Source organism: Sciurus carolinensis, chromosome 1 (assembly GCF_902686445.1).
Source record: "Sciurus carolinensis chromosome 1, mSciCar1.2, whole genome shotgun sequence".
Taxonomy (NCBI): Eukaryota; Metazoa; Chordata; class Mammalia; order Rodentia; family Sciuridae; genus Sciurus; species Sciurus carolinensis.
The window spans coordinates 195093142-195119252 of NC_062213.1; the positions used below are offsets into that span (position 1 = coordinate 195093142).

General features: G+C 52.0%; 1 protein-coding gene across 6 annotated transcripts in view; it reads right to left on the reverse strand.

Moving 5' to 3' along the window:
- The window catches only part of Vwa5b1 (von Willebrand factor A domain containing 5B1), a 57224-nt gene that overhangs the window by 16945 nt on the left and 14168 nt on the right, over window positions 1-26111 (reverse strand). For 5 of the 6 annotated variants that reach the window (XR_007105405.1, XM_047528449.1, XM_047528459.1 and 2 more), the window contains exons 2-14: window positions 24442-24606; window positions 22719-22871; window positions 21249-21519; window positions 19108-19253; window positions 18198-18329; window positions 17625-17749; window positions 13833-14009; window positions 9876-9986; window positions 8059-8261; window positions 7541-7655; window positions 5542-5727; window positions 3478-3643; window positions 2012-2202 (exon numbers count right to left, since the gene is read on the reverse strand). Coding sequence is in view for 5 of the 6 variants with exons in the window: in XM_047528449.1 (XP_047384405.1) it covers window positions 2012-2202; window positions 3478-3643; window positions 5542-5727; window positions 7541-7655; window positions 8059-8261; window positions 9876-9986; window positions 13833-14009; window positions 17625-17749; window positions 18198-18329; window positions 19108-19253; window positions 21249-21519; window positions 22719-22871; window positions 24442-24580 (2115 nt within the window). In the remaining variant the exon portion in view is untranslated. Of the gene's footprint in view, window positions 1-2011; window positions 2203-3477; window positions 3644-5541; window positions 5728-7540; window positions 7656-8058; window positions 8262-9875; window positions 9987-13832; window positions 14010-17624; window positions 17750-18197; window positions 18330-19107; window positions 19254-21248; window positions 21520-22718; window positions 22872-24441; window positions 24607-26111 lie in introns of those variants that run through there. The other variant, XM_047528478.1, reaches the window with a different exon arrangement.

The window sequence follows — 26111 nt, forward strand, 5'->3', positions numbered from 1 at the left end:
AAGATTTCTTCATACCAATGGGGAAAGATGCCCAAGATAAAACTTATTTTTAAATATTAGGTTGTGACAGTTCTAAAATGAAATACAAAATAGGACTGGGGAAGTGGCTCAGTGGTTGAGTGCCCCTGGATTCAACCCCCAGTAACACCTCTCCCCCCAAAAAAAATAAGTTGGAGAGGAGTTTGTATGTGCAATGTATGTTGTGCATGTGTGTGTGTTTGTGTGTAGTATGTCTAGAAAGGAACACTCAAAATCACATAGGTCTTAGAATAGGGGAGGGGGCTTTTATTTGTACTTGATTCCTTACTGAACTATTGCAAAATTTTTATTGCAAATGATGAGTGTGTATTACTTTTGTAATTGAAGAATATTAAATTAATTTAAAATGAATTTCAAATTTCTGGGACCACAGATTTCTGTTCCGGGTAGTGGAACAGATGTGGAAAACAAAGGCTCTTTCTAGGTGTAACAGAATTTTTTTAGGTCAACATGTAACCATGGGACTTTTTACTCTCTATTAAATTTTTATTGGGAGGGGGACTATGCCTCCCCATTAAGTGGGGGTGACCTTCCTACTTCTGGGCCACGGGTCCTAGGTATAGTACAAGAGTGTGGGAGGAGGAGATTGGTCATTTTTAGGATGGCCTCTATAGGAGCTGGTACCTGGCCATGACTGTTGGATCCCAGGGGATCTTTAACCCCACCCCCATCAGAGATTTGGGATTCCCCCTTCCTCTGCCATCACCATCGTCCATGCTGGGTCAGACCCTTGCCCTCCCATCACCCACACTGGGTGAGAGAGAGAAACCCAAGTTGCTATAGTTTCCATGGCAACAGATGAATCTAAGATTCAGTTCTTCACCCAGCTGGAGGCTGCAGGGAGTGAGAGAGTGTGTGTGTGTGCGTGTGTGTGTGTGTGTGTGTGTGTGTGTGCGCGCGCGCGCATATGAGTTGGGGAGAATCAAATTGGGAAAGAAGTCGGTGGGTTAGGTATCTAGGAGGGTTGGGGTGGTGGCTGGGAGCGGGAAGGGACGCTGGGGAGAGTGCATGCCTGGTTCCATGGCATTGCAGCTCATGAACATTGACATAAAGTCCATTCTAAAGAAAATGGGTTAAACCACAATTTGGTTTAGGACAATGGTTCTCAACTGGATGATTTTGCCCTCCAGGGGACATGTGGCAGTGTCTGAGGACATTTTTGGATGTCATGACTAGGGATGTTATTGTTGGTTTCCAGTGGGCAGAGGCCAGGGGTGCTACCAAACCTTCTGTCAGCCTGGGACTGTCCCTCTTCCCCAGCAAAGAATTATCATGGCCACGGTGCTGAGGTGAGAAACCTGATCTCACGGAACACCTGGCAACCTTTCCAGCTGGCTCTGCCTTTCAATTCCCTCTTTCCTGGATGAACGTCCAGCTGCGGGGATTGGAAGAGAAGCAATGCGACTGAGGGGAAAGTGGGGCTCTGAAAGCAGAGGTCCTGGGTTACAGTCCCCCATAGGATGTGTCACGCTGGGCCAGTTGCTTTACCTCTCTGGCCCTCAATTTTCATGTCTGTACTGAATGGGGGTGACTGGACCCCAAATTGCCGCCTCTCCCAGATGCGCTATATGATCTAATGACAGAGGAGATGCAGATAAATGCCCTTTGCCAGCTGGGAAGTGCTGGGTGCAGAGAACAGGTGATCTCACTGGTAAGTCAGCATCATGACTAGAAGGTATCATTAGGGGTGGGACAGATGGAAAACAGGAGGGAAAGGCTCATTCCCTAAGCTGTGGTTACCCAGTCCTCGTAGGTAATTGGTAATTATCCTTTAAATGGAAATGAACACTGTAAAGTCAGATAGATATGGACTCTGTTCATCCTATCTGTCTGTCTATCTATCTATCTATCTATCTATCTATCTATCTATCCATCCTTCCGTCATCATCTGTCTGTGTGATGGACAGGCCCTGTCTTCATGGCTTAGCCATGGTCTGCCCCTGCTCTTCACCAACCTGAGTTGCTTGAGTACCTGCAAATCAATCTGCCACTTCTGGGCATCAGGGCTGGTCTGATTGGTGAGGTCCTGCAGCTTGGCTTTCCGCAGTGGATGCCTCCTGGCCGACACAGTGGGGTCACTGGCTGTGGTGGTCCTTGGGCAGGACTTGTGGTTGGTGATCTGGTTGGTGCTGTATGCCCTCCGTCTCTGGGAGGAGTCCGCACCTGGGCAGGGGTAGTGAGAAGGGAGCTTTCAGGGTGGAGGGCAGAGGGGAAAGAGAGGGGCTTGGATACCCTTTTCTACTAGGAAACTTCCCAGATTCCTAAGTTCTCCATTACCTATTGCTATACATGCAGGCGTCTCCCTGGCATCTGAAGCCTTGCCTGATCTAGCCTTCATCTATCTTCCCAGTGACTCTCGATTCTGTCCCTTTTTGAAGGTACAGTATATTCCAAACTGAATGAGAAGCCAACTGTATTGCTTTTTAAGTATCACATCCCCACACCTTTATCCAGGAAGTTTCTGGAACCTTCTCTCCTTTCCCACTTCTGAGAACCAGTCCCTGTGTGAAGTCTTTGATATCCTTGAGCAAATGTTCTCTTCTCTCCCTGGATGCCCAGAGTTGTGGACCCTGTTGCTCTGCTTCTATGAGATCAAAAAGGTCAATTGTATCTTTCTCACAGAAGGAGAGGTCCTGGAGGGCAGGCACCATGTTTGAGTCACCTACGCCTTCATCCTGGGCTCGCCACCTAACCTTATCGAGTAATTGGTGAATGACCTTTGAATGGAAACAAATGCTGTAAAGAGATTTAGTAGTCAGATAGGTCCAGACTCAGTCTGTGCTCTGTCTACCTCCTTCAAGCTCTGAGAACTTAGCCACATCGCTGGAATTCTCCAAATCTCAGTGTCCACATCAGTAAAATAGGTATAACGGTACCTCCCTTTTTGGGTTGCTAATTATTCATTGAGATGCTTAGCAGGTAGTAAGCCCTCAAGATAAAGATTATAGGTAAGGTATGAGGTGTTCCCCCAAAAGCTCATGGGTGAGTCAATGCAAGAAACTTTAGAGATAAAATGATTGGATTATGAGAGCCTTAACCTAATTAGTGCATTAATCCCTTGATGGAGATTAACTGGGTGATAACCGTAGGCAGGTAGGGTATGACTGGAGGAGGTGGGTCATGGGGGGCATGCCTTTGGGGTATGTATTTTGTCCCTGGTAAGGAACAGTCTTTCTGCTTCCTAATTGTCAGGTTCTAAGCTGCTGTCCTCTGCCACACCCTTCTGCCCTGTGATGTTCTGCTTCACCTGGGACCCAAAGCAGTAGAATCAGCCATCTATGGACTAAGACCGCTGAAACTGTGAAGTCCAAAATAAACATTTCCTCCTAAAATTATTCCTGTCAGTTCTCTGAGGCTCAGCAGCTAAAGAGCTGACTAAAACTCTAAGGTAGCAATTATTAAGCAAAGGAAACAGAGCAGGAAATACAGAGGACCCACCGAGACTGGTGACAGAGTCTCCACTGAATGGCCTGGTCTCTTTGGTTTTCCCTAAACTCTTGGCACCATCTCCACTGTCTGGGCCAAGTCCCTCCTCCTGAGAGTGGTAGAAGACAGAGCTGCTGGATTCCTGGGAGTGTAGCATGCTATACCTTCGCTTCTTATCCTGGAGGGAGAAGAGAAAAGAGGGCCAAGAGTGAGGCTAGATGTCAGGAAGAACTTCCACTAGCTGGCAAGGGGTGTGAGTGGGAGTGTGTGGGAGGGTTCCACCTCCGAGGAACCAGTGAAATAGGAACACTTGTTTGCTTAAGGAATTGAGATAAACTTTTGTTCAAGAGATGGAGAATGGGATTAACTTTTCATATCATTTATGTCCCTGATGTTTTCAATTATTGATTTCATTCATTAAAATTTTTAAAAATGTAATTCTAAATGTCATTTGTATCTCCTAATAGGTAACTAAAATGAACAAATGTTTCTTAATTCCGTTCTTCATGATATAAATATATACATGGTGTGCTGTGTATACGTGTGCATGGTATATAAATAACACATCTGGGTTAGGGGTCATTTTTTGTTTCATGAAAACTGGACCATACCACTTACATTTATCAGTATCTTGATCTTTGCACTTAAAACATTTTGGAAACTCTGCATGTCAACCATTCTCTTTAATATTGGATGGATGGTATGACATTCCACCATCTTTATCGTTAAAAGCATTCACTTTGTGAACATTTATTTTTGCCACCATAAACATTTGGTCACAAACCCATTACATCTCTTTCATTTCTTGGAGTTAGAGTGTCAGGAGTGGGATTTCTAGATTGAGAGATTTATCTATTTCTAATCTCATTAGTTATTTCTAGGTTGCTTTCCATGAAACTCGGGGTAGGTCATGTTTACGCCAAGAGCGTGAGGTACTGTTTATCTGACACCTCCACTGATGGCAGGGAGACACCTTGCCAATATCATGGCTCAGAAAGGAAGAATGAATTTGGTGACTTTTTGGGGTTCCATAGGTGGGAGGGTCTGTTGGTGCTCCGCTGTCTTTCAGACCTCCAAGGAGGGTCTGGGTTGTGCAGAGACTTGGCTAGCATTTTGCTTAGCATTTTCCCTGCAGTTGAATGATCTCTCCCTGCAACACATTAACATCACCCTGATCGTGGCTCTAAAGAAATTCTATAACATTCAAAAATCTACAGATTTCACATGAAGTTCCAGTTTCTCTTGGAAACACATTTAAGGTAGGGCTCACATTCCTGTGTGACATCAGTTTGTTAGAGCAGAGCAGGATCTGCCCAGTGTAGACAGGGCTGCCCAGTCAAGTTTCACCATCCCTTATTGCCTCTCCAATTCTGAGTCCCTAATGTCATTTGCCCCTTTAATTTGTTACAACAAATAATTCCAATTTATACCTGCTCAATCACTCTAGGCATTGAGTTTGTGACTCCTTAAATCAAGATGAGAAGTCCTTTCAAGGATAATGGAGAGACTCATTAAAGAAGGTAGGTAGGTGAGGAAATAGCTTCGCAGTCAATCTCTTACATTTTAGCATGAATTTCACTTTTCTTTGAGAAGTTCTTTGCTTTTATCCCACTTCTGCCCCAAATGCAAGGGAAGTACCCATAAACGAATAAAACACAAACTTATCTAAGGAGATATGAATTGCCAAGCATTCAGAGAAAGAACGCTGGGTGCAGTTATTCTATAGTGGAAGTGTCCACTTTATCATTTAGGGGAGATGATGTCAAATGCAGATTCCTTGGCCAGACTCTCAGTCATTCTTATTCAATAGTCTTGGCTTGAGCTTGGGCTCTGCATTTTAAACAAGTTCCTCAAGCTGTTCTTCTGAAGGGGCTCCTGAGAACCACACTTGACATGGTGGCCTCCCACTAAATCCATGTCATCATGATCAAATGCCCATGGCCTAGCAGCTGTGCCTACAACTCACACCCTGTTCCAATGAGTTCCTAGATGACATGAATAGTCTTAGCCACTAAGAATGGTCTGCGGGCATGGGTTCTGGACCCCCCGGCTCCCTGGACTTTCTGGGATACTTACGGATCTGGGATTGGAGATGTACAAGGAGGCATCACACACAATGCCATACCCCACCAACCGCTCTCCAGGGAAGAGGGCACTGGTGCTGACAGGTGAGATCAGGACCTCTGTGGTCTCAGGGAAGACCCATTCCACAGTCACATCGCTCAGGACTGGGGCCATGGCCTTCTTCAAGGATTTGACCATCTGTTGGAACATAGGTGGGGTGGATGGGTGGGCAGGGGTTGTGTAGACGAGGAGCATAAAGACTGTGTGGGTATGAGCTTGAGGGGGTGTGAGCAGGGAGGAAGTGACAGCAGGCCTTGGATGGCTTGTCCAGCAACAGACACACCTCTGATCTTTTTAGACTCCTGGACTATGAGAGTTGGAATGGATCTTTGCTATCATCTTCTCGAAGGTTAACATTTTATAAAGGAGAAAATCTGAGGCTCCAAGTATGAGTATGACTAGCTCAAGGGAACATGGTAGGTTTTGGTCAAAGTGTGAACAGGATAGTGATCTTAAGAAAGTTTATTTGCCTCTCTGGGCCTCAGTTTTCCCGTCTACTGAAGTGGGAGAGTGTAGCTGTAAGATGATATGAGACACTGGATTTGAAGTGTCTGTCATGTGATAGGTGTTCTGTGGATGACAACTGTGGGTTAGTGTCCCCTAGATTGATTCCCTTTCCTAGAGAAAATGATTTAGGGGTTGTGGTGGTTGTGGAGATACATCCTCAAATCCCCCTTCAAGAAAGACCATGACTTTTTGCTGCAAGGGATATAGTTTGGTGACAGCTTCCAGATTCACTGCTCTAGCTTTTGAGCCAAGACCACACCTCTCCTTGGAAGCCCTTGACCAGTGATTGCAGAGATTCTGGTACTGCCCTGTTGGTCCAGTGCAGACACTCATGGGCACTCTTTGCTCCAGAGCTCCCTTGGGTTGGCTGAGACCTTTCCAGAACATCACAGTTGGAGACTCCCTGTCCAGTCTGTTTCCCTCTTCCTTTCACAGATGAACCTGCCTCAGTGTTAGGGTTTGGATTTGAGATGTCCCCTGAAAGCTCATGTGTGAGATGGTATAGGCATGGATAATTAGATTTTAAGAGCCATAATTTAATCAGTGGATTAATTCACTGACTAATGGATTAATAATTATTGAAGGATTAATAATTTGAAAGGACTTCTGGGTGATAACTATAAGCGGGTAGGGTGTGGCTGGAGGAAGTAGGTCACTGGGGGTGTCCCTTTGAGTTTCATATTTTGACCCTGGTGCCCTGCCCTCTCTTTTCTTCCTGTCTTCCATGAAGTCAGTAGCTTTCCTCTGCCAAGCCCTTTCCTCCACCATGGTACTCTGCCTCACCTCTGGTTCAGAGTGATGGAGGTGGCCAGTCATGGACTGAGATCTCAGAAACTGTGAGCCCCAACCAAGCGTTTCCTCCTCTAAGTTGTTCTTGTCAGGCATTTTTGTCACAGTGACAAAAAGCTGACTAATACACTCATGGTCTAAAGAGTTTTCCTCTTCTTCCTTTTTTATCTTTCACAGATGCAACCCCCAATGGAACTCTTTATCCCATTCCATCTCTCCTCCTAGAGGACCTGGATTTTCTAAGGGTTGGGTTATTCATGCCAAATGTGCAAGAAGGAAGAGAGGACAGCAGCCTCCTTAATCTCGGAGTCCTTTAGATTCTTCTGAACCACCATGGTCATCATCAGAAATGCGACCAGAAATGACTCCAAGCACAGCTCCTTATCTCTAAAGGTGGCGGCTCCTTCAGGAACCTCAATCCTGCCTGGCCAGTGGATGGAGCATGTGATCCAGTGGCTGGAGACCAGGAGCTCTAGGGTCCTGGGGCTGCTGCAAGAGTTGCCTGCTCTGTGGCTCTCACCTCTCTGGTTCCCACTGGGTGTGGCGTGGCCTGGTGCAAAGCTCAGGTTTGGGGCGAGATCTCAGCTTGGTCACTGAGTTGCCTGGGTCTCTGAGGTTCCAGCCCCGGAAGAGGCTGGGAGGCCCCTCTACCTACCTTGGGTTGCAGCCGCTCCCCCTCTATCAGGAACTCAGAACTGCCCTTGGACACAGAGGCCAGGCCTTTCACCAGACGGTGGCAGACATTGGGTCCGATTCCAAAGCTATAGCACCTGGGGGACAGAGAGAGAGAGGCTGCTACTTGCCAGCCCCTCTGGATCTTTGGCTCTGATGGGGAAAGAGGCAGAGTCAACTCAGAGCTGGTCGTGTCCTGAGGCAGAGGCGAGGAGGAGGAGGAGGAAGGATCCTCCACGGGCACTCTCTCTGGCACAGACAGCCCATCAACTCCCGGTCAGTACAGAGTCAAGGCCGCCTCCTTCTGGACAACTCGACCCTCCTGACCTTCTGAGAGGAAAAGCCCAGTTTGAAAACCAGCCCTCATCCTGGAAGGAAAGCATTTTGGGAACTGCGGGCCCTGTCTTCTCCCGCTGGTATTGTGCACATTTTCTCCTGGTGTGGTACCCAGCCCTGGGCAGCCTGGGGTAGCTGGGCCCTGGACCTCCAGTCTGGGCTGACCTGGTGGAGAAGGCGTGGTTTCGCACCAGCTCCAGCACCTTCCCGGTGTTGCTGACGGCGCCGTCCGTGATCAGGAAGAGGAGTCGCGGGTGGCCTTGGTGCACTGGCTGCCGCAGGATCCACTTGAGAGGAGAAAGGATGTTGGTGCCGCCCATGTCGGCCCGCATCCTCTGGATGTTATCACAGGCCAAGGCCAAACTCTCCTGCAGGGAAGGAGCATGGCAGGAACAGACAGTCCCCAGGGTCACTGTGTGGCACGGAGACTCTAAGCCACTCTGAGGATGAGCTTTTAGTTTCAGCCTCAGGAAGAACAGGTGGCCACCTTTTTTCTGTAACCCACGCTCCACCAATGACCAAAACACCACCATTAGTAGTACGTTCACTGTATTGTCCTTCCTAGGCTCCACTTTAAAAATATAAACCCCCTGGAAAAGGTGGTGGGCTAAACTTCTACTTCCTCAGCACGAACGACATTCCCAGGTGTAATGGCAGATGGAACACTGGCCTGGGAATCATCAAACTTGGGCACTGGACTTGACTCTGGCACCAACTCCCTGACACTTTGAAAAGGAGATTGTTCCCCCAATCTAGGCTTCAGATTTCCTCCCTCTTGGACCAACACTGTGGGACCCCATGGGCCAAGGATTACTGGCACCAGGTGAATGTCACTACAGTATAAGTGTCAATTCCCCCTGGACACATTGTCCTCCTGCTCCTGGCTCAGGAAGATGCTCTCCCGATCTTCATGCTTGGGAGGGGCTTCTAAGCAACAGCCTGTATCCAAAGACTTATGATGGATATGACGGCTTTGAAGCAGCAACACTAGGAATTCATCCCAAGGGAACAATTAAGCACGCACGTAAAATCTACCACACAGAGAGGAGGGAACTGGGAAAAACTGGGAACGGCATAATGGCTGACAACAGGGGTTCTGTGAAATAAGTCCCAGGGCATCTGTGTGATGAAAGGCAGCCTTAAAATGACGTTAGATGAATGCTTTCTGGCATGAAAACATGTTCATGAAAGACGAGGGAAGTAGCTTGAGGAACCGTGTGGAAGGCCTAATCCTATCTTGATTGTGCATGTGCAGAATGAGGTCTGGAGGGATTGAGACCAAGCTCTTAACTGTGTTTTCTTTTCTTCTTTTTTCTGACAGATGACTCAAAGGAGATTACTGATTTTTGATGATATTTAAAAATTCTGAGACAATTAATGTGTATTATCCTTGTATTTTCAAAACCTAGTTACTCTTAGTAGAAGAGTCACCAATATGTCTTTTCTTCTTTCGTCCTCCCTCCCTTCCATGCTTCTTTTCCTCTTCACTTCTCTCCTTTTCTTAGACCTGGGGAGGATGCTGCAATTTTGAGCATGCTGCTGGGCTGTAGGCCTGTTTCAGACGGCAGCTTGAGCCTGTGGGCTCCACCTGAGGCTCCCACGGCCACTCACCCCCATCGCTCTGTCCCCCTCACTGCTCAGTCCTGTTGAGCCCATGGTTCTCATGAGGCAGGCCTCGGTGAGCGGCAGGCCGGGGACATGTTCTCTCCCTGCCCTCTCCCCAGACTCCACCTCTGTGCGCTCATCCTCTTTGCTCAGTGTATTATCTTATTTTAAAGAGGGAAGGTGTCAGAAGGCTGAGACGTCAGGCACTGCCTGAGCGGGGATGGCTTCTCCTTAGTTTCCTGCCCCTGGCTGTGATCTGGGCTGGCTGTGAGTGGGCAGCTGCAGTCTGGCCCCAGGGTTAGCTCCCCTTCCTTTCCCTCCTCTCCTCTGCTCTCTACCACCCACCGCCCTCCCGGCTTCAGATCCCCGCTCCTCACCTCATTGTAGGTCTGGCTAGAAGGGAAGAGGGTCTTAAATGTGGATCCAAATCCAATGATATTGAAGAGGCAGGTTGGCATGAGGCTCTTAAGGGCCACAAGCATGGCCTCCTGGCAGGCAAGAAAGGGACATTCAGGATTCAGTCAGGGACTACTGCCACTCTGCCACCATGCGCACATATTGCCATTCCCAGCCCAGGAGCTGCCTCCAATGGGGCCTGTCACCCTTTGTACCCAGCACCTCCTTCTCCCTCATATCACAAAACTGGCTGTTCCTGAACAGAGGTTGGACCGAAGCCATCGTCATAAAACTCATCCACCCGTGCAGCAGGTCTGACTTCCTAAAGCCACACTACTAGCTGACCAGTTCCACCTTTCACTGACCAGAGAGGCAGCGAGGGCAGGGAGCGCCCACTCCCTCTGCCAAAGCAGAATCAGCATTGAGGGCAAGAAAGTGACTGGTCCAGGTCACACTTGATGGAATGGCCTCTGGCCCTCATCCGAGGCCTCTGCACTGGACTTAACCTGTCACAAACCTGGGGTAAATTCCTAGGGACAGTCTTTTCAGCTCATATTTGTTGGATGCAAAGGAGGTACTTAGGTACATTACCTCACTAATCTTCACAGTTGCCTTTGGAGCCAGGCACATTATTATTTCCAATTTATAGAATAGAAGATTTGAGGCCCAGAGAGGTCAAGTGACTTCTTGGTGAATATCCAGTTAGTAAATAGCACAGCCAGGATTCAAACATGAGTCACTTTGCCTCCAAAGTCTGTGCACATGGCAGGGTCAAACTCTGTGTCTATGTACCACCAGGAGGCCTTGAACAGTTATATTGAAAAAATAATGGAAAAGAAGGCAGTGGAGGTAGAGGCAGGAAAGATATTATGAGGAGGATAAGCGCAATAATAACCATCAAGCAATTCCCGTGTGCCAATCTGTGCTACACACTTGAAGTTATAATCACATTTAACCGCTTAACATGTATTGTAGCATGGTGGCTGAGATGATGCACCTCAAAGTTCAGCTTATCTGGGGGTGAATATTCCCACTACCATTATTAACTTCACCTTGGGCTGGTTATGTTACCTTGTGAGATTTAGTCTTGTGCAAAGCAAATATCCAGTTAATGGTTATCCTAAGCAAACCAATGAGCTATCTATTAGGATTAATACTTACATTTTACAGATAAAAGGCTGTAAAGGCTCAGAATGGTAAAGAAATTGCCCTGGATCACAAAAGCCAAGACTCTGACCATGGTTTTCAAAACATAGCTCGTGTCGATTCTGTCATGGCACAGAGCTCAGGAAGGAAGGTCTCCCTCTCACTCCTGCATACTTTATTGATGGCACCCTATGGGTCTCAGAGAAACAAACCATCTCACTCCAGCATCCAGAGAGAAACAGCTGCCAGTGGGTTCTGGCAACGTACACACCACACATCCTTCCAGGCTCCACAAACCCACAGACCCTCTCCCATCCTCCTCTGCTAACACTAGCGTCCTCTCTGCCTTTCTTCATTGCTTGTGCCAATACATTTTGTGTCCCAGCAAAAGAACTCAATATCTGCTCTTTTCATTAGCCACTAATGTATATTCCTGCTAGCAGGAGACTCTGCTGATTCATACAGATTGTCTCTGCTCACACCTATTAGAATTTTTAAAGCCCTGTTTTTGGCAGCAAGTGGCAGCTGAAGAATGAGACCAGCTGCAGGAAATTAAATTGGCTGAACTTTCTCCTTTGGCATGGCTGTTTGGATTTCTACTCTCTCCCTCCTTCCTAAGCCTAGTTCATCCTTAAATGTTGACTCAGTGGGCCAGAATGAATGACTCTGGCAACCTCAGGGGGGGAAAGGGTGTGTGGCCCTTTCTGAGTCTTTCTCTGAAAGGGTCATGTTTAACAGAATGGATCACACCCATGCAACACCATTTGCAGAGGGATGACATTGAACTCAGTGAGCTGAGCTGGAGAAGAGCAAGGGAGACTCCAAGGGGGGAGGGAACTGAAAGGAGAGTCAGAGAAATTTATTGCCAGAGAGTAAAGGCTGGAGAGGGCTTTAGTTCAGGAAGTGGATTTCCACTTATAAACCAATTCCATTTAACTGAAAGCAACTTCCTGGAACACTAGGATGAGGGGATATAGAGACTGAGTCTAGGCTTAGGAGGAAAAAAAAAATGACATGATCAGTTATTGACATCTTCCCGGGAGAGGGGAGCAGAGGGACATGTGACATACAGTTGCCCTCCCTGAATTAACCCTTCCTTCTCAGGTTATGGAAAGGGTAAGTGAAACCTACAGTTGAGAATCAATTTGTCCAGAGCCTCATAGCAACTCAGTGGCAGAACTGATCTGGACCCCAGGCATTGCTCTTTCCACAATGCCACCCAGCAGAAGTGACACAATCAGAGAAGAGAGATTTTTAAAAAAATGGAATGCATGTATAAAAAAGATGTACACTGAGGCCAGACATAGATGGCCCAGGCTCCCTCACTATCTCTGTGATGCTGGGAAAACCACTTAGTCTCTTGGGTACTCAGTTTCCTTACCTGGTAAATGGAGGGAAAATGAATGAATTGCTCCCTAGGGATGCCTTGGGTTTATGCTCCTATGATGCTCTAAGGTTCCTGAGGATGTCTTATGTATCCACATGGCTGTGGAATGGAACCCAGAGAGTCATAGTTTCCTGGAGTGTGGCTTCAGCCCTCCAGCACCACGGACAGCTCCCACTCTCCTTATTTGGTGGTGGGCAGGGTGAGAAGGCACCAAAGTCCTGCCTGGCATCCTGGTGTCAAGATGCAGGCATATAGGATCCTGGGTCTCATCTATGACGCCTCTGTCAACTCAGGACAGAATCCAGGCACAGCAAGCCTGAGGGGATAGCTGGCCTCCCGGATTCCACCCAGCGCCTCCTTCTCCTTGCCTAGCCTGTTGCCCTGGAAACAAGAGCATGCTCCAAGGACAAACTAGGGCAGGAGGGGTGAAATATCAGGTGACAGCAGAGCCCTACTTTCTTCTTGTTCCTCATTTTTGATTCTCTTGAACTCTAGTCCTTTACCCAGTTCAACAAGCAGATTGGGAGCATTTTATGCAAACACACAGAGCTAGGCCCCACACAGAGAGCTAGGTGAGAAAGATCTGGTCCTTTCTCTTAATGAGTTCGTGGTTCCAGAGGGGGATACACACACCCGCAGAAGTCAAAATTCAAGGGGGTGTTGGATAATAACATAATCAAGATGAATACTCTCTTGGAGGGAGGATGCTTCTGGATGGGCAAGGGGAGGTTCTATCACTCCTTCTCACACTTCCCCAGAGCTCTCCTCAGCAGGGAGACCCAGCTCCAAAGCAATCTCACTTTTTAGCAGGCTTGTGTCCCTCATTTGACGGTGTTTTTTCCAGATGGCCAAGCACAGGGCTTTGCACACATTGGGCATTTGAGAAAAAGGACCAATTTTTTTGTGGGGGAGGGGACACAGTCAGGCAGATATGGGCTTAACTGTCGGCCACAATAGCCTTGTGAACTCGCGTGGGTGACTGAGATCTCAGGATTGGTTTTCCCATTTAGAAAACAGAGCCACCTCATAGGATTAGGATGTGGATGAAATGCCAAGCTTGACTTGAGTGGTGAGCACTGCGTCTGGCAGAGGGCAGGCGCTCAGCAAGTGTTAGCTTCCGTCCTCTGTTCCCTGTGCCCCTTCTCTCTTGCTACCTGGTGAGGTGCTTGAGACAGCAAGCATACAACACAAGTGTGTAGAATGTCAAGGACAGCTATCAGTGGCATCGACGACAGTTCTGCCTCTGCTTCTATCATGACAGTGTTTTATTTGGGGAGCAGATTGAGTTTGGTCATGTCTGTTTAAAATGACTTATTAAAACAAGTTGCTTCTTGGAAGAGAAAGTGCAGGTCAGGGGAGCAGAGCAGAGCCCGGGCTGGCGGGGGCAGGGCCCCCTAGCAGGTACCTTGACGCGGTAGATGTTGGTCCTGCTCATGCTGCCACTCCGGTCAATGAGGAAGATGAACTCCCCGTGGGTCTTTCTCAGGTTTGTCTGCACAGACTGGAGGTCAGGACAGAAGTTGAGCATGATGACCGAGTGGTGGGGGATGTCTTTGTGGAGGCGTTTCCGGATGATTTCTGTCTGGAAGAGAAAGGGCAACTCTGACCTGGGCAATCCAGGGTTCCCAAGACGTCCCCCATCGCCCGCCTCTACTCTGCCCCAGACTTCCCGGCTGCCTGCCCCGGCTCCTCTGTCCATCAGACAAGCACCGACATTGCAGGCAGCCCAGCTCTGTCGCCACCCAGCCATGCGATCTGGGACAAGTCCCGCCCTCTGGGTGTCTCCTCATTTGCAAAATGGGGCCAATCTGTCCACTTCTCTGGGTGAAGGGGAGATGGACCGGGTCAGCCCACCACTGGACCCTCTGTGTTGCGTGAGCATCTTTTTCGTTTCACACTCTGCTCGTGAACCTCTCTCGGGCTCATCTTGGCTGTGAACTTGGTTTCCCTGGTTTACTGATTCTCTCCTGCTGATAAGTTCCTACTAATCCTTCAAACTTCATCCATTTGGAAAGCCTTCCTCCCTCTTCCAGGTGAACTTCCTCACTTAGTTTCTTCATCTATGAAATGAGGATGAGAGGACATACCTCTCGGCTTGTATGGATTAAATGCCACACTTGTGAGCCTGCTGCCTGCCAGAGAGTAATTGCCACCATTGCCCTTGCTATGGATGCTATTTGGCCTTAGGTCCAGCTCCTTTGCACAGGGAGCAGGTGTTTGCTTCTATCTCTGCTTCCCCTCTAGCTCCTGTACTACCAAAGGCAGGTCACACCTCAGTCTCTCTCACATCTCAGGACTTAACGTAGTGCCTGGTTTTCAGATGGATCAGTAAACATAAAAAGAATTATGATGATGATGATTATTGTTGTTATTATTATTATTATTATTTGCAGTACTGGGGTATTAAACCCAGGGACATTTTACCACTAAGCCACATCCCTGGAACTTTTTATTTTTTGAGACAGAGTCTGGCTAAGTTGCTTAGGGACTTGCTAAGTTGCTGAGGCAGCCTTGACCTTGGATTCCTCCTGCCTCAGCCTCCCAAGTCACTGGATGACAGGCCTGTGCTAATGTGCCCAGCTTATTTTTATTTTCAGGCAGGGCCTCACTGAATGGCCCAAGCTGTCTTTGAACTTGCAATCCCTCTGCCTCATCCTCCTGCTGAGATTGCAGGCATGTGCCACTATGCCTGGCATCTCTCTTTATTTCTAAATGTGTCATTGTAACTGTCCCTGAAGCCACAGGGTGCTGCAGACCCCTCTTCCTCCCTCTCCTTTTATCTCACTCCATACGGAATCTCATTCCCTCCATCCTCACTTGTTGCTCTCTCTCTCTCTCTCTCTCTCTCTCTCTGTGCACATTCCCTCCATAGCTGTTTCTCCATTCCTATCACCACCTGCCCCTTTGTTCAAACCATAGACCTCTCAGCTGTCCTTGATGTCCCTCTTATCCTCAGCCCACATCTCATCCTTCAGCAAAGTTTGATCACAGTCCTCCAGCAAAACACACCCTGAATCCGTCCTCTGCCGCCTGTCTCCATTGCTGTCACCAGGGTCAGGACAGGGTGGTCTCTTCTTCCCCTCATTCTGGGCACTGTGGCGTATGAAGCCCCAGCTGGCCTGAGCCCTGCCCAGCTGTCCCCTCGTCTCTCCCTGCTCTGCTCTGTGCTTTTCAGCCTCGTTAGCCATCTTGCTCTTTTCTAAACAGCTCAGCATTTACTCTGCTTCCACTTCTTTGCAAGTATCGTGCTTGGTCCCCTCCACTCACGGTGGCTCTTCGCTGTTCAGCAGGTCTCCTTCTCAGGCAGGCGTTTGCTAAAGGCCTTGCTAAGGAGCACCCAGGACCAATCGCTCGTTATCATATCATCCTGATTTATTTCTCCCGGGTTCCGGCCCTCTTCCAAACTCATCTTGCTCCCTGTTCACTTCAGCTCTGTCTCCCTGTTCTAGAATACAAGTTCCGTGAGGACAAGGAGTGTGTCATGTGTCATTTTCAGTGTTGTTCCCTGAATGCCCAGGACAGAGCCTGACGGCTATTGGGCAGTGAGTGTTTGTTGAATGACTAAATGAGAGAATGAATCTGTGTGGGTCTTTGTTTCTTCCCCCGCCACTGATCTTTATGTGTGTCTTTATTTCCAGTCTCTGTCGCCTGTACGAAGCATCTCTCGGTTTTATTTGCCCTTTCCTGGCTAATTCACGGTTTGGACAGCGTGTCCCTCCCACACTTCCTGAGTAATATTTGCCCTCTGGGTACCTGCAACTGGCTTCTTTCCTGCCTAGGCATCTTGTTCTCCTCCCCACAAAAGGCCCCTTTGCCAAAGGCCACCGTGCAGGTTGGTTCTTTCCATAGCAGAGCCCAGAGGTGGGAACAGACGCGTCTGCCAGTCCGAGGAGCCACCTGCAGGACCCCGGTTTTCGCCTTTAGAGGAGGAGTGGGTGCCTTGGCTGGGGATTCTCTGCTGTCCCTTCAAGCTGCCATCACCCAGTTACAACAAACTCATCACTTCTCAGCAAGGGCCATCCCTGCCGTCCCTGGAGCCCGTGAGAATACAGGGCACTTGCATAACCAGCCAAGGTGGCAACTCGATTCTCAGCGGCTGCGGCAGTCCCTGAGTTAACTGATTTAAGACTTGGCAGGCAGGACAGTGGGCTCGGGTCCCAGGAGGCCCCTTGCCCACCCCCTTGCCCATGCGCTGCAGTTCTCAGAGCCCCGTGGCAAACCTGGCATTGCCACACTCCCCCGAGAGCCTGGTCGCACCTTCTCCCCTCTCATCCACTGAGGGAGGCAGGTGCTTCCTTGGGCGCCTTTAAACACAGGGACGGAGGATGGGCATTGAGCCACCTTTGCTTTCCCTTTGCTGTCCCTTCTGTCCTCCACCCGGCAGGTGCGTCTGCTGTCACTTCCCTCCTGACCGTCCCGCTGGGCCGGCTAGGCCAACAGGGAACGGCGGGGGTGTTGTTAAGTCCAGCTACATGGCCCCTCCACGATTCATCTAATTCCTTAGCCTCATTGTCACCAAATCTACCTCCTGGGACAACGACCTCTGTCCAGCTCACTAGATATCTTGGGCGCAAGGGCTGAGTGTCCTCATCCACTAGGGCTCAGTAGAAGGGAGCCCCTCGGGTTGAACCTGAGCGTTCGGGCTGCCCTCCAGGCGCAGGGCACAGGAGGCGGGGCTAGGGCTGACCCGGGCTCCCCGCCCAGCGCCTCCTTCAGGTTCAGCTTCGTGAGTTGGGGGAGGCAGAGGGGAAGGGTCTGTCCCAGGGTTTATCAGCTCTGCCTTTGTTCCTTATGTAACAGCCAGTGGGGACCCCAGAGGGAGGCAGAGCCGGGGGACCAACCGCAGATGGGAACAGGGAGGCCCAGGAGGTAACAAGGGAGCTGAGGTACCCGGCGGAGGGATGGGGAGGCCTGGAGAGGGCCGAGGCTGTTCGTGCCCCTCGCTGTGGGTTTTGCCCAGCTTAGGCACCTTGGGGCCACTCGAAGCCCCCTGGCAGGAGGCAGGAGGACAGACTGGGGTGGAAGCCCATGTCCACTGGCCCTTCCATGCCCCAGGCAAACCCCAGAAGGAGACGCTTTGCCACCAGCTAACTGTGTGACCCCGGGAGTGAGGAGGCGTCACCTCCCTTGTCTCAGACCCAGTGTCCTCACGGGTTCACGGGAGACCATTGTCTTGGCTCTGCCGCCGTTGGCTCACCTTCCGCTCTGCGCTGCTGTCCTTCTTTGTCCCTTTGATGAAATCTGTCCTTCCCTTCAAGTGCTGGTCAAACTCTCCCAGGGTCATGTCCCCTTTCTCCATCAGGACGTGTGGCATGTGGGGCTCTGCAGAGAGGAGGTCAGCGTGGGGGCAGAGCCTTGGCTTAGGGGGCTGGCCTTCCCCGGCGGGTCCTTCTTGGAGCAGGACTGCAGCTCCCGGGCTGCCTGAAGCCGGGCGGGGCTGGGGTGAACCCCTGAGCTGAAAGGCGAGCTTGTCTGTGGCCACAGATGACTCTCTACCCTGTCTAGGCCTCAGTTGGCTCTTTTGCAAGATGCATTGAGACCGGACTCAGGGTCTCCCTAAGCCTGGGTCTTCAAAGATCCTCTGATCAACTGACATGGTGGCAAAGGCCCTTGTGGACAGATGAGAGCCCATTCCTCTGCAACAGCTTCACCAAGCCAGTTAGAGCCAAGAGTCCCGGGAGGCAAGTAGCTGGTCTCCGCCCAGCCCATCCCACCCCGACCTTGCCCTGCCTAGGTTCCACTAGGGCCCTGCCCTCCGGGGGCGGCCTACCGCTGGGGTGGATGAGGATCTCCACGGGCCGGTCGAAGGTGTGCTTGTTGGCCAGGGTGATGATGACGCTCTTGGCTGAGCGGGCAGAGGGGGCGGCATCGGCGCGGATCTCGTGCGTGGGACTCTCCACCCCTGAACGGCACAGGAAGGCAGAGTGGGTGGGACAGGCTCAGGAGCCCCAAGAGATGGAAGCTCAGTGGGGGACACCGAGACCCAGGCCAGAGGGGACGGGGCTCCCGGTGTGCTATGTGGCCCCATCTGTAAAGTATGGACTGAGACAGGGGGTATCCAATGGCTCTTCCCACACTGGCCACAGGGTCCAGTAGGGGTCCGAGGCGCTGTTTCCCCTTCCAGTGCACCAAGCACCCAGCATGCTGCTGAGCCGATAGCAGGAGCGCGATGCTCGCTAGGTGGGTGCTTTTGGTGGGTGTTCCATGGATACATCTTGCAGAGGAAAGAGCATTTACAGACAAGGAACCTGGGCCCAGCGTCCTCCAAAAACCCAGGTGCGCCAGGGAGGAGTCTGCAGAGCTGTGGTGCTCAGCCCTGGCTGCACACTAGAACTACCTGGGGAGCTCTAGAATGTTCCACACCCAGGACGCACCCCAGGACCTTGGCACTGGTGACTGGGCTACTGCATGTGACCTCCAGGAGAGGATCAAGAATGCAGTTCCCTGATGGACATTTCTCCGTGGGAAGCCATGAGGGCAGGGGCGGGTGGCCTGGAAGGCTGCCCTGGGGAGGGATTCGTCTTTGAGCTGCTAGCTGGGGGAGGGGAGAGCGGGCTCCAGGCAGCTCCGCGTGCTTCAGCTGGCCTTCCGTCTGGACCGGCTGGCTCTCTGCCCTTCCTCTCGTCCCTCTCCCTTCTGGGGCTTCTTTGGGCCCCACCCCAGCTGGGCATCTCTCTCACCTGCGAGCAGACACGGCCCCCGGATCTCCAGCTGGAAGTTGAAGTTGTATTCCATGGGGTTGGAGGCCTCGGTGTCCAGGAGAGTGGCCAGGCACAACCTGTTCCAGGGGTCCAGGGTCCGGGTGCCAAAGCAAGGCCGGTCTTTGCTGGGGGGGCAACAAGTGCAAGCGGCGGCAGGGGTGGGCACGGGGTGAAGCAGGGCCAGCGTGAGAGGTGGAGGAGAAGATGGCCAGGCCCAGGCGCCAGCCTGCCCAGGGGCTGCAGGGCTTCCTCCCTCCCGGACCCTGTTCTCCCCCTCCGCCTGACCCCAGGGAGGGCCTGAACCCAGAGAAGCCACGCCACCTCCGAGAAGCCCCCGCCCTCCTCTCTGCAGGCACGGCTTCGGCCTCTCTGGTGCATGTCCCTAAATGACCCCTATCCTGGGAAAATTCATGGTGACGTTTGTGGTTGGCGTTTTCAGCATGGTGGTGTGATTGTGGCCAGCGACCAAAGCCTTGGCTGTCAGCATGCACCACTCATCTGCTCTGGCCACCACCTCCTTGTCCCACAACCAAGCACCACTGTGAAGGCTCTGGCCTGTGTCCCTTTAGGTCTTGCAAAAGATTTCTCTGGGATCACTGGGTCAGGGGCACATGCCTGGTCTCACCGACTGCTCTCCAGGCTGCGTGTCCCAGTGGCCACTTCCAAGAGCACTGGACAGAGTCCCTCCCTCTCTAAGGCCCCACGGGTACTTGGTACCCTATGGCTTTCTTAGGTTTTCTGTGCCATTCTACCTGAGCAACTTTGAAGTTCATTGGGATGTGACACGGGTGTCCCCAAGTGTGGTACCACCTGCTCTGCCGCTGGAATGGTCCAGAACAAGCACAGTAGGGCCTGCTAGGGGACATCAAGTCCTCCTGAGCCTCTCGTTTCCTGACCCCCCGAGCTCCTGAAGGTCCCAGGGAGGCCCTGCCACTTACATATGTAGGCTTGTAGCCAATGGCAGATGATGCCTAGGCTGGTGTTCCCTTGCTTGAGATTGGCTTGTGCCACCATAGTCTCTGTGTGCCAGGTATCCTCGACTTGGCCATTATGCCCTCTGACTTCTCTCTCTTCCTTTCCCACCCTGCTGTAGCCACACTGGCCTTTCTGCCGCTGCTGAAACACCACGTCTGCTGCCTGCCTCAGGGCCTTTGCACTTACTGTTCTCTAGGCTTCAGATGTTCTTCCCTCAGAATATTTCCATGACTTGCTCCCTTCATTCAGGTTCTGCCTCAGATGTTGCTTAATCCTTATCTCTTCTAACTAAACTAGCACCCACCCCACCCAGTCCCTCTTGCTCCCTCTACAGCACTTACTTTCATAGAAAATGATGTCTGGTGTAGATGCCTGAGGCCATGACCCCCCTCCTTTTCCCTCTCCATCAGGGGAGTATGAAGGACCTGTCTGAGGACTAGGCCTTTCTCCTCTTGCCCTGCTGGAAACCCTTTTAATGGCTTCTGGTTGCTCTGGGGAGAAGTGCAAAGTCTTTCCAGGGCCAACGGCATTTCAGGCCTTGAAGTTTCATCAAATGCCACCTGAGCTTCAGCTCCTCTCTGGTGCCCTGTCCTTGCTGCCTCAGGACCTTTGCCCCTGCCATTTTCCAGTCAAGGAATATACTGCTTTGTGCCTACATCCTCCTCACAGTGAGCTGTCAGCATGGCCTGGCTTGATCTTTGGACACCCAGGTCAGCTCCTCTTTTCTACCTTTAGTCCAGTGAACTTCCCCCTCATGGGGCTCACCACATAATTCCTTATGCATCCAAGGGTGTAAATAATTCTTTACATAATGAGCTGATCTCTGCCTCCAAGTTTCTAAATGGCAGGAATCATGTTGGTTTTGTTCCCTCTCTATCCCTAACATCCAGCCCAGTGTCCAGGGCACAGTGGGGACTCAGCAAACGCCTCTCAGGTGAGTTTAAAAATAAACCCTGGAAATTCTGATCCCAATTCTGCCGGGACCAATACAGGGACATTTCAGGGAGAGTCCCAAGTGCCCTGAGGGTGAGAAACAGAGGCAGAGCCTCGCCCTCCAGTTTCCCCCGCCCAGTGCCCAGCTGCCTTCACCCAGCGGACTCTGCTGCCTCCCAAGGCTGGCTGCCATCTGGGTGGGGCCTCCTTACCCCTGGCTCTGCTGGTTGGAGGGGCTGGTGCTCTTGGAACAAAACTGAGGCACGGTCGGGGTACAGACGGCTGGCAGAAGGACCCTCACAGCCCCGCTGGGCAGTGTCGGAAGCTCCGAGGAGGTGCTGATGAAGACGGTGACGTTCTCCATGGGGGAGATGGTCCCCAGGTTGACCACGAACAGGATCCGCTCCAAATCCTCATCCAAGGCCACCTTTCCCGGTGTGCAGGAATGAGGGGTGATGGAAACCCCCTCTTGCAGAATGTTCCCTAAGTGCCAGGCTGGCGTCAAGGGCTGTGCATGTCATCTCTGATCCAAGCTAAGCTTGCTGCGGGTAGGTTTGAGCAGCCCCATTTTGGTGATGGCAAAACTGAGGCCCAGCATGGGAGTGTGATTTGTCTAAGTTACTCAGCCAATAACTGAACCCGCTGGGGTCTGACTCAGGATCCATGCCTTGCCAGAGGTCACACTGCCATCCCACAAATCCTATCCCCCATCCAGAACCAAACCGAAGCCCGAGGGTTGTAACTCAGTAAAACGCTTGCATGGCATGTTGAAACCTGTGCTTTGCTCACCATTTCCTTGACCTGCAAGGCTTGGTCCTAGCTAGTCTCACCTACCCACCAACCCCACCACGAGAACCTCCATGGCCACTCTGGACCCCTCTTTCCCTCCTCCAATGTTCCGAGACAATTCTTGGCATAGCCACTTTGGATGTCCCATCGTGGTAACAGTCGGGCCACCTGACTGTTCTTCCAGGTCATGAGAACTCAACTCAAGGACGCTTTGAGCTTGACACACGAGAGCTCATTAAAAGAATCTTGAACATCCTGATGCTCAGGAGAACAAACTGGGCCTCAGTCATAGAGTCTATGGTCAGAATCTCTTCCATCCTATGATAACTGGTCTGGGTTCAAGCCCCGGCTCTGACACTAATGTGCTGTGTGATTTTGAGCCAGTCACTGTCTCTCTCTCAGGTTCAGTTTCCTCACTAGCAAGACTCAGTGACCAAGCTTTGAGTACCTCCTGGGATGTGAGTGCTTGCCTGCCTTGCCCTGGTGGAGCTTAATTATTGCTTCCATTTTACACACGAGGTTAATTGCTTATCGAAGCTCACACCAGCCGTGAGCAACAGGGTAGAGAGTCAGAGTTCGGCGTGACTCACTCTCAGCCTCTGGACCTGTGTGCTCTTCTGTCCTCCAGAGATGCCTTAGAAGCCCTTTCTTCCCTGCCCTCCTTTGCGTCTCTCCCCACTTTGGAGGAGAGAACAGTAACAGTGACCTGTTCGATAGACAGTGAAGCGGGAAGTTCAGAGAACTGAATCCTTGGCTCAAGGTCACACAGGATACCTACTGGGGACTCCTACTCTCCCTGCCCTATGCCACCACTGCCCTCGCCATCTGCCCGGGCTCTGACCCAGGCACCTCCAGCCAGGCCCAGGCCCTGCCAGCCCTTCGGGCCTCCTTACCTGTGACAGTTGAGGATCTGATGCGGGAGGTATCCAAGTGAGTGCCCTCCAGCTTGGCTTTGTCTTTGATCTGTACGGTTATGATGCGGTCGGCGATGAGCGCCTCGAAGCCGATCACGGTGGTGTTCTCGTCCAGAGGGTACACGAAGAGGCCTGCGGAGTGGCGCCAGCGTTGCAGGCTGCCCAGCTCCCCCGGACGCCCCCGCTCTGGAAGGGGAGCCTCTGGCCTGCCCGATGGGTGGTGCTCACTGCTGCAGACAGGGTGCCAAGAGGAGAGCGGGCAGGGGGCTTCTGGCTCAGGGCCGGGCCTGGCTTTGGTGGCTCTTACTGTGCAGGTGGGCAAGCCTGGTGTGGCCAGAAGTTCTGATTTTCAGAGAGAGAGCTGGCCTGGATTTGTTGCACAGGTCTAGTGGAACGCTGTGGGGGGAGTTTGGTCCTCGGCCACCAGTTTGCCATGCAGCACCGAGGGCTGGGGCCGCGGAGGTTTGAATCCAGGCCCTGCCTCATTTCCCAGTCAGAGACCCGGGGTAAGACGTCGAGCGTCTCTCAGCCTCATGGCCCCACCTGTAAGATGGGCATGATGAAGCCAAACCTGCAGGACCGTTGTGACCAACTCACTAAGCTATGTGTCCCACATTTTTACATCTTAGTGCTTCTCAAACTTTAAGGGCACGTGAATGACCTAGGGGTCTTGTTAAAGTGCAGGTTCGGGTTTAGTAGACCTGCTGCATTTAAGGAGGGTTCACCGACTCTACCTCTACTGCTGGAAGGACAGGGCTGTGTCCACAGTGAACCCTGCACAAATTCTGTCCTGCCTAGCCTCAGTTTCCTCATCTATAAAATGGGGGCACTTGTTCCTGCATGTGGAAAGCCAGAGGGCTGCTCACAGTTGTTCAGTCCTTCAGTCTCCCAGTGCCCAAGTGGAATGAGCTTTATGTCTCCTTCCCTGGATTCCCTCAAATAGAGGACAGGGCCATTTGCTCTGCCCAGATTTCTGAGGAGAAGCAAAGTTGTCCTGCAAATTCCTTTTGGTGCCCCAGAGTAGCAGCGAAATAATTGCAGAACCTCAGCTGGGACTGGAGGTGGGTTTGTGGTCAGGAGGCTTCATCACCATGACTAAGAAGGGAATCCTGGCCACAATCAGCCTCCTGGCCAGCCTTCCAAAGCCCTTCCTTCACAGAGGGAGAGGCATGTGATTTCCAAGGAATTCTGACAGGCCAGCCTCGTCCACACCCTGACTGACCCTGATGAGTACATTCCCAGCGCTTTTCGGTCCACGCTGTTCCTCCTGCATTACCTCATCTGTCCCTCCCCACACCCCCCAGCGTCTGGACAGGCAGAAAGGAGCATCCTGAGTCGGAGGGGGACTGTGGCTTCCCCAAGGTCATAGGAGCCAGAGCCAAACCAGGGCTCCTGGTTTGGGCCGAATCTTGACCCTTCTTGCGGGGAGGTTCTCTGGGACAAGGGTGCCTTGTGGGACATGCGGAACCCTGGGAAAACTGTCCGGGGCTGCGACCAGACCCCTCAGCTCAAATGCAGACCCCTTTCTCATTAGCTTTGAGGCCTGCAAGGCAGAACTGGAATGACTATTTTATGGACAAGGAAACTGAGACTCGGAGAGGTCACCTGACTTGCCCGATGTCAATCATGTAGTAAATGTCAGGACAGGGATTCAACATGGAGGAGGGTGTGGCCCTGGGAACACCCCACTGGGGGCTCTTACCCTGGAAGGGCTGAGCTTCCAGGTTGCCATAGGTGAGGGAAGCGGTCAGGCCCAAGGCGTAACCACTGACGAAGGAGGTGACATCAGACGCGGTGAGGGGCAGGGCCGCCCCTGTTAGGCGGTTCAACAGGCCAGGCATCCCGCCAGCGACTCAGCCTTCAGGGCCTGCAGGAGACAGGAGAGGCAGGGGATGGGGCAGGCCCAACCCTCCCCAAACCCAGCTTTCCCATCTCGGACTCCCAGGCAATCAGAGCAATATCCGTTTCCCCAAGGACCCGCAAGTCGTGAGCCCACGACAACTCAGGGCCCCCCGAGAGGAGTGGCCGTTCTCCTCCTTCCGTTTCACAGGTCGAGAACCCAGGCCCGCTAGGATTCTTCCATAGTCAGGCTAGAGCCTGAGTAGCTTCCCGCTCAACCTGGAGTGCTCCCCATGAGTCCCCCCTCATCCCTTTGTGAGTCCCATGACCCCTGAGCCTCCAGACTTTCCTCTGCAAAACGCCCACCAAGTCCCCCCTCCTGGACTGCTCTGGCGCTGCCCACGACAGTCAACAGCTAGCGGGGAGGGGTGGGAGGAGTGCTTCCAAAGACTCCCAAATGAGGGCAGCCTCTGTCCCGCCAGGCGTGCAGGCCAAAACCCTGGGAGGCACTGGGGGCAACTGTTCCTTACCACCCTCCAACCCAGCACCAGGCCCGTGATTTCTCTCTGGAGATGCCCCTGCTTAGTCAATACCTGTCCTTCTCTGACACCAGCTCCCTGGTCCAACGCTACCACTATTTCTGCCTAGACCGCGGCTCCTATTGGCCTCTTAAATCTGCCCCTCCCCTCTGGAGTGCGTTCCCCACCCATGGTCCAGAGGGAACATTCCAGCACACGAAGTGGACACAAGCCCTCCCTGCTCTTTGCCCACCCACGGGGGTCCTAGTGTTCTTCAAACAGACGAAGACCCTGAGGCTGGCCCAGGGCCTGGCCTGCTCGCCCCTCCTGCCTCCTCGGCTGTCACAGTCTGGCTCCCAGGGCCAGCTGGGTCTTGGTAGCTCCATTTCTGCTCTCTCCAGCTTTGCACTTGCTACTTCCTGGGAGGCTCGCCCCACACCCGACTTTCCTCTAGTAACCTCCTCATTCTTCAGTGTCACCAAGGGCTCTCTGCAGGGTGGCCGGACCCCGTGCCCAGCATCCTTGGGCATCCCTCTCCCAGGGGCAGTTTGCTCTTTTTTTTTTTTTTGGGTGCTGGGGATTGGACCCAGGGCCTTGTGCTTGCGAGGCGAGCACAGCTGAGCTATCTCCCCAGTCCCTCTTCTGCGGTATATTTCTACCAATTTCTTATGCCCTGTGAGGCTATTTGGTTGATGTCTGTCACCGCCTCTGCAGCCTGTGCGGTACACATGTGGGTGTGGATCACATCTGTTTTTGCTCTTTGGATCCTTGGAGCTGACGGAATGGGTGAAGGATGGGGTGACTTCCGTCCTTCCAATGCGAAGGGCTTCAGAGCCTTGTCAGGCCAGTGTACCAATGGTCTCTTGGACTCCCGATGCCCTCCCAAGTAACCACGTGCCTTTGAGGGTGAGGGTACGAACCACAGCCACGCAAGGGGCCTGGAATACAGGTTCCAGGGCAGGTTCTCTCGGGTTTCCTCTCTGGAGCTCCCCGGGCGGATCGCCGGCTGCCATCC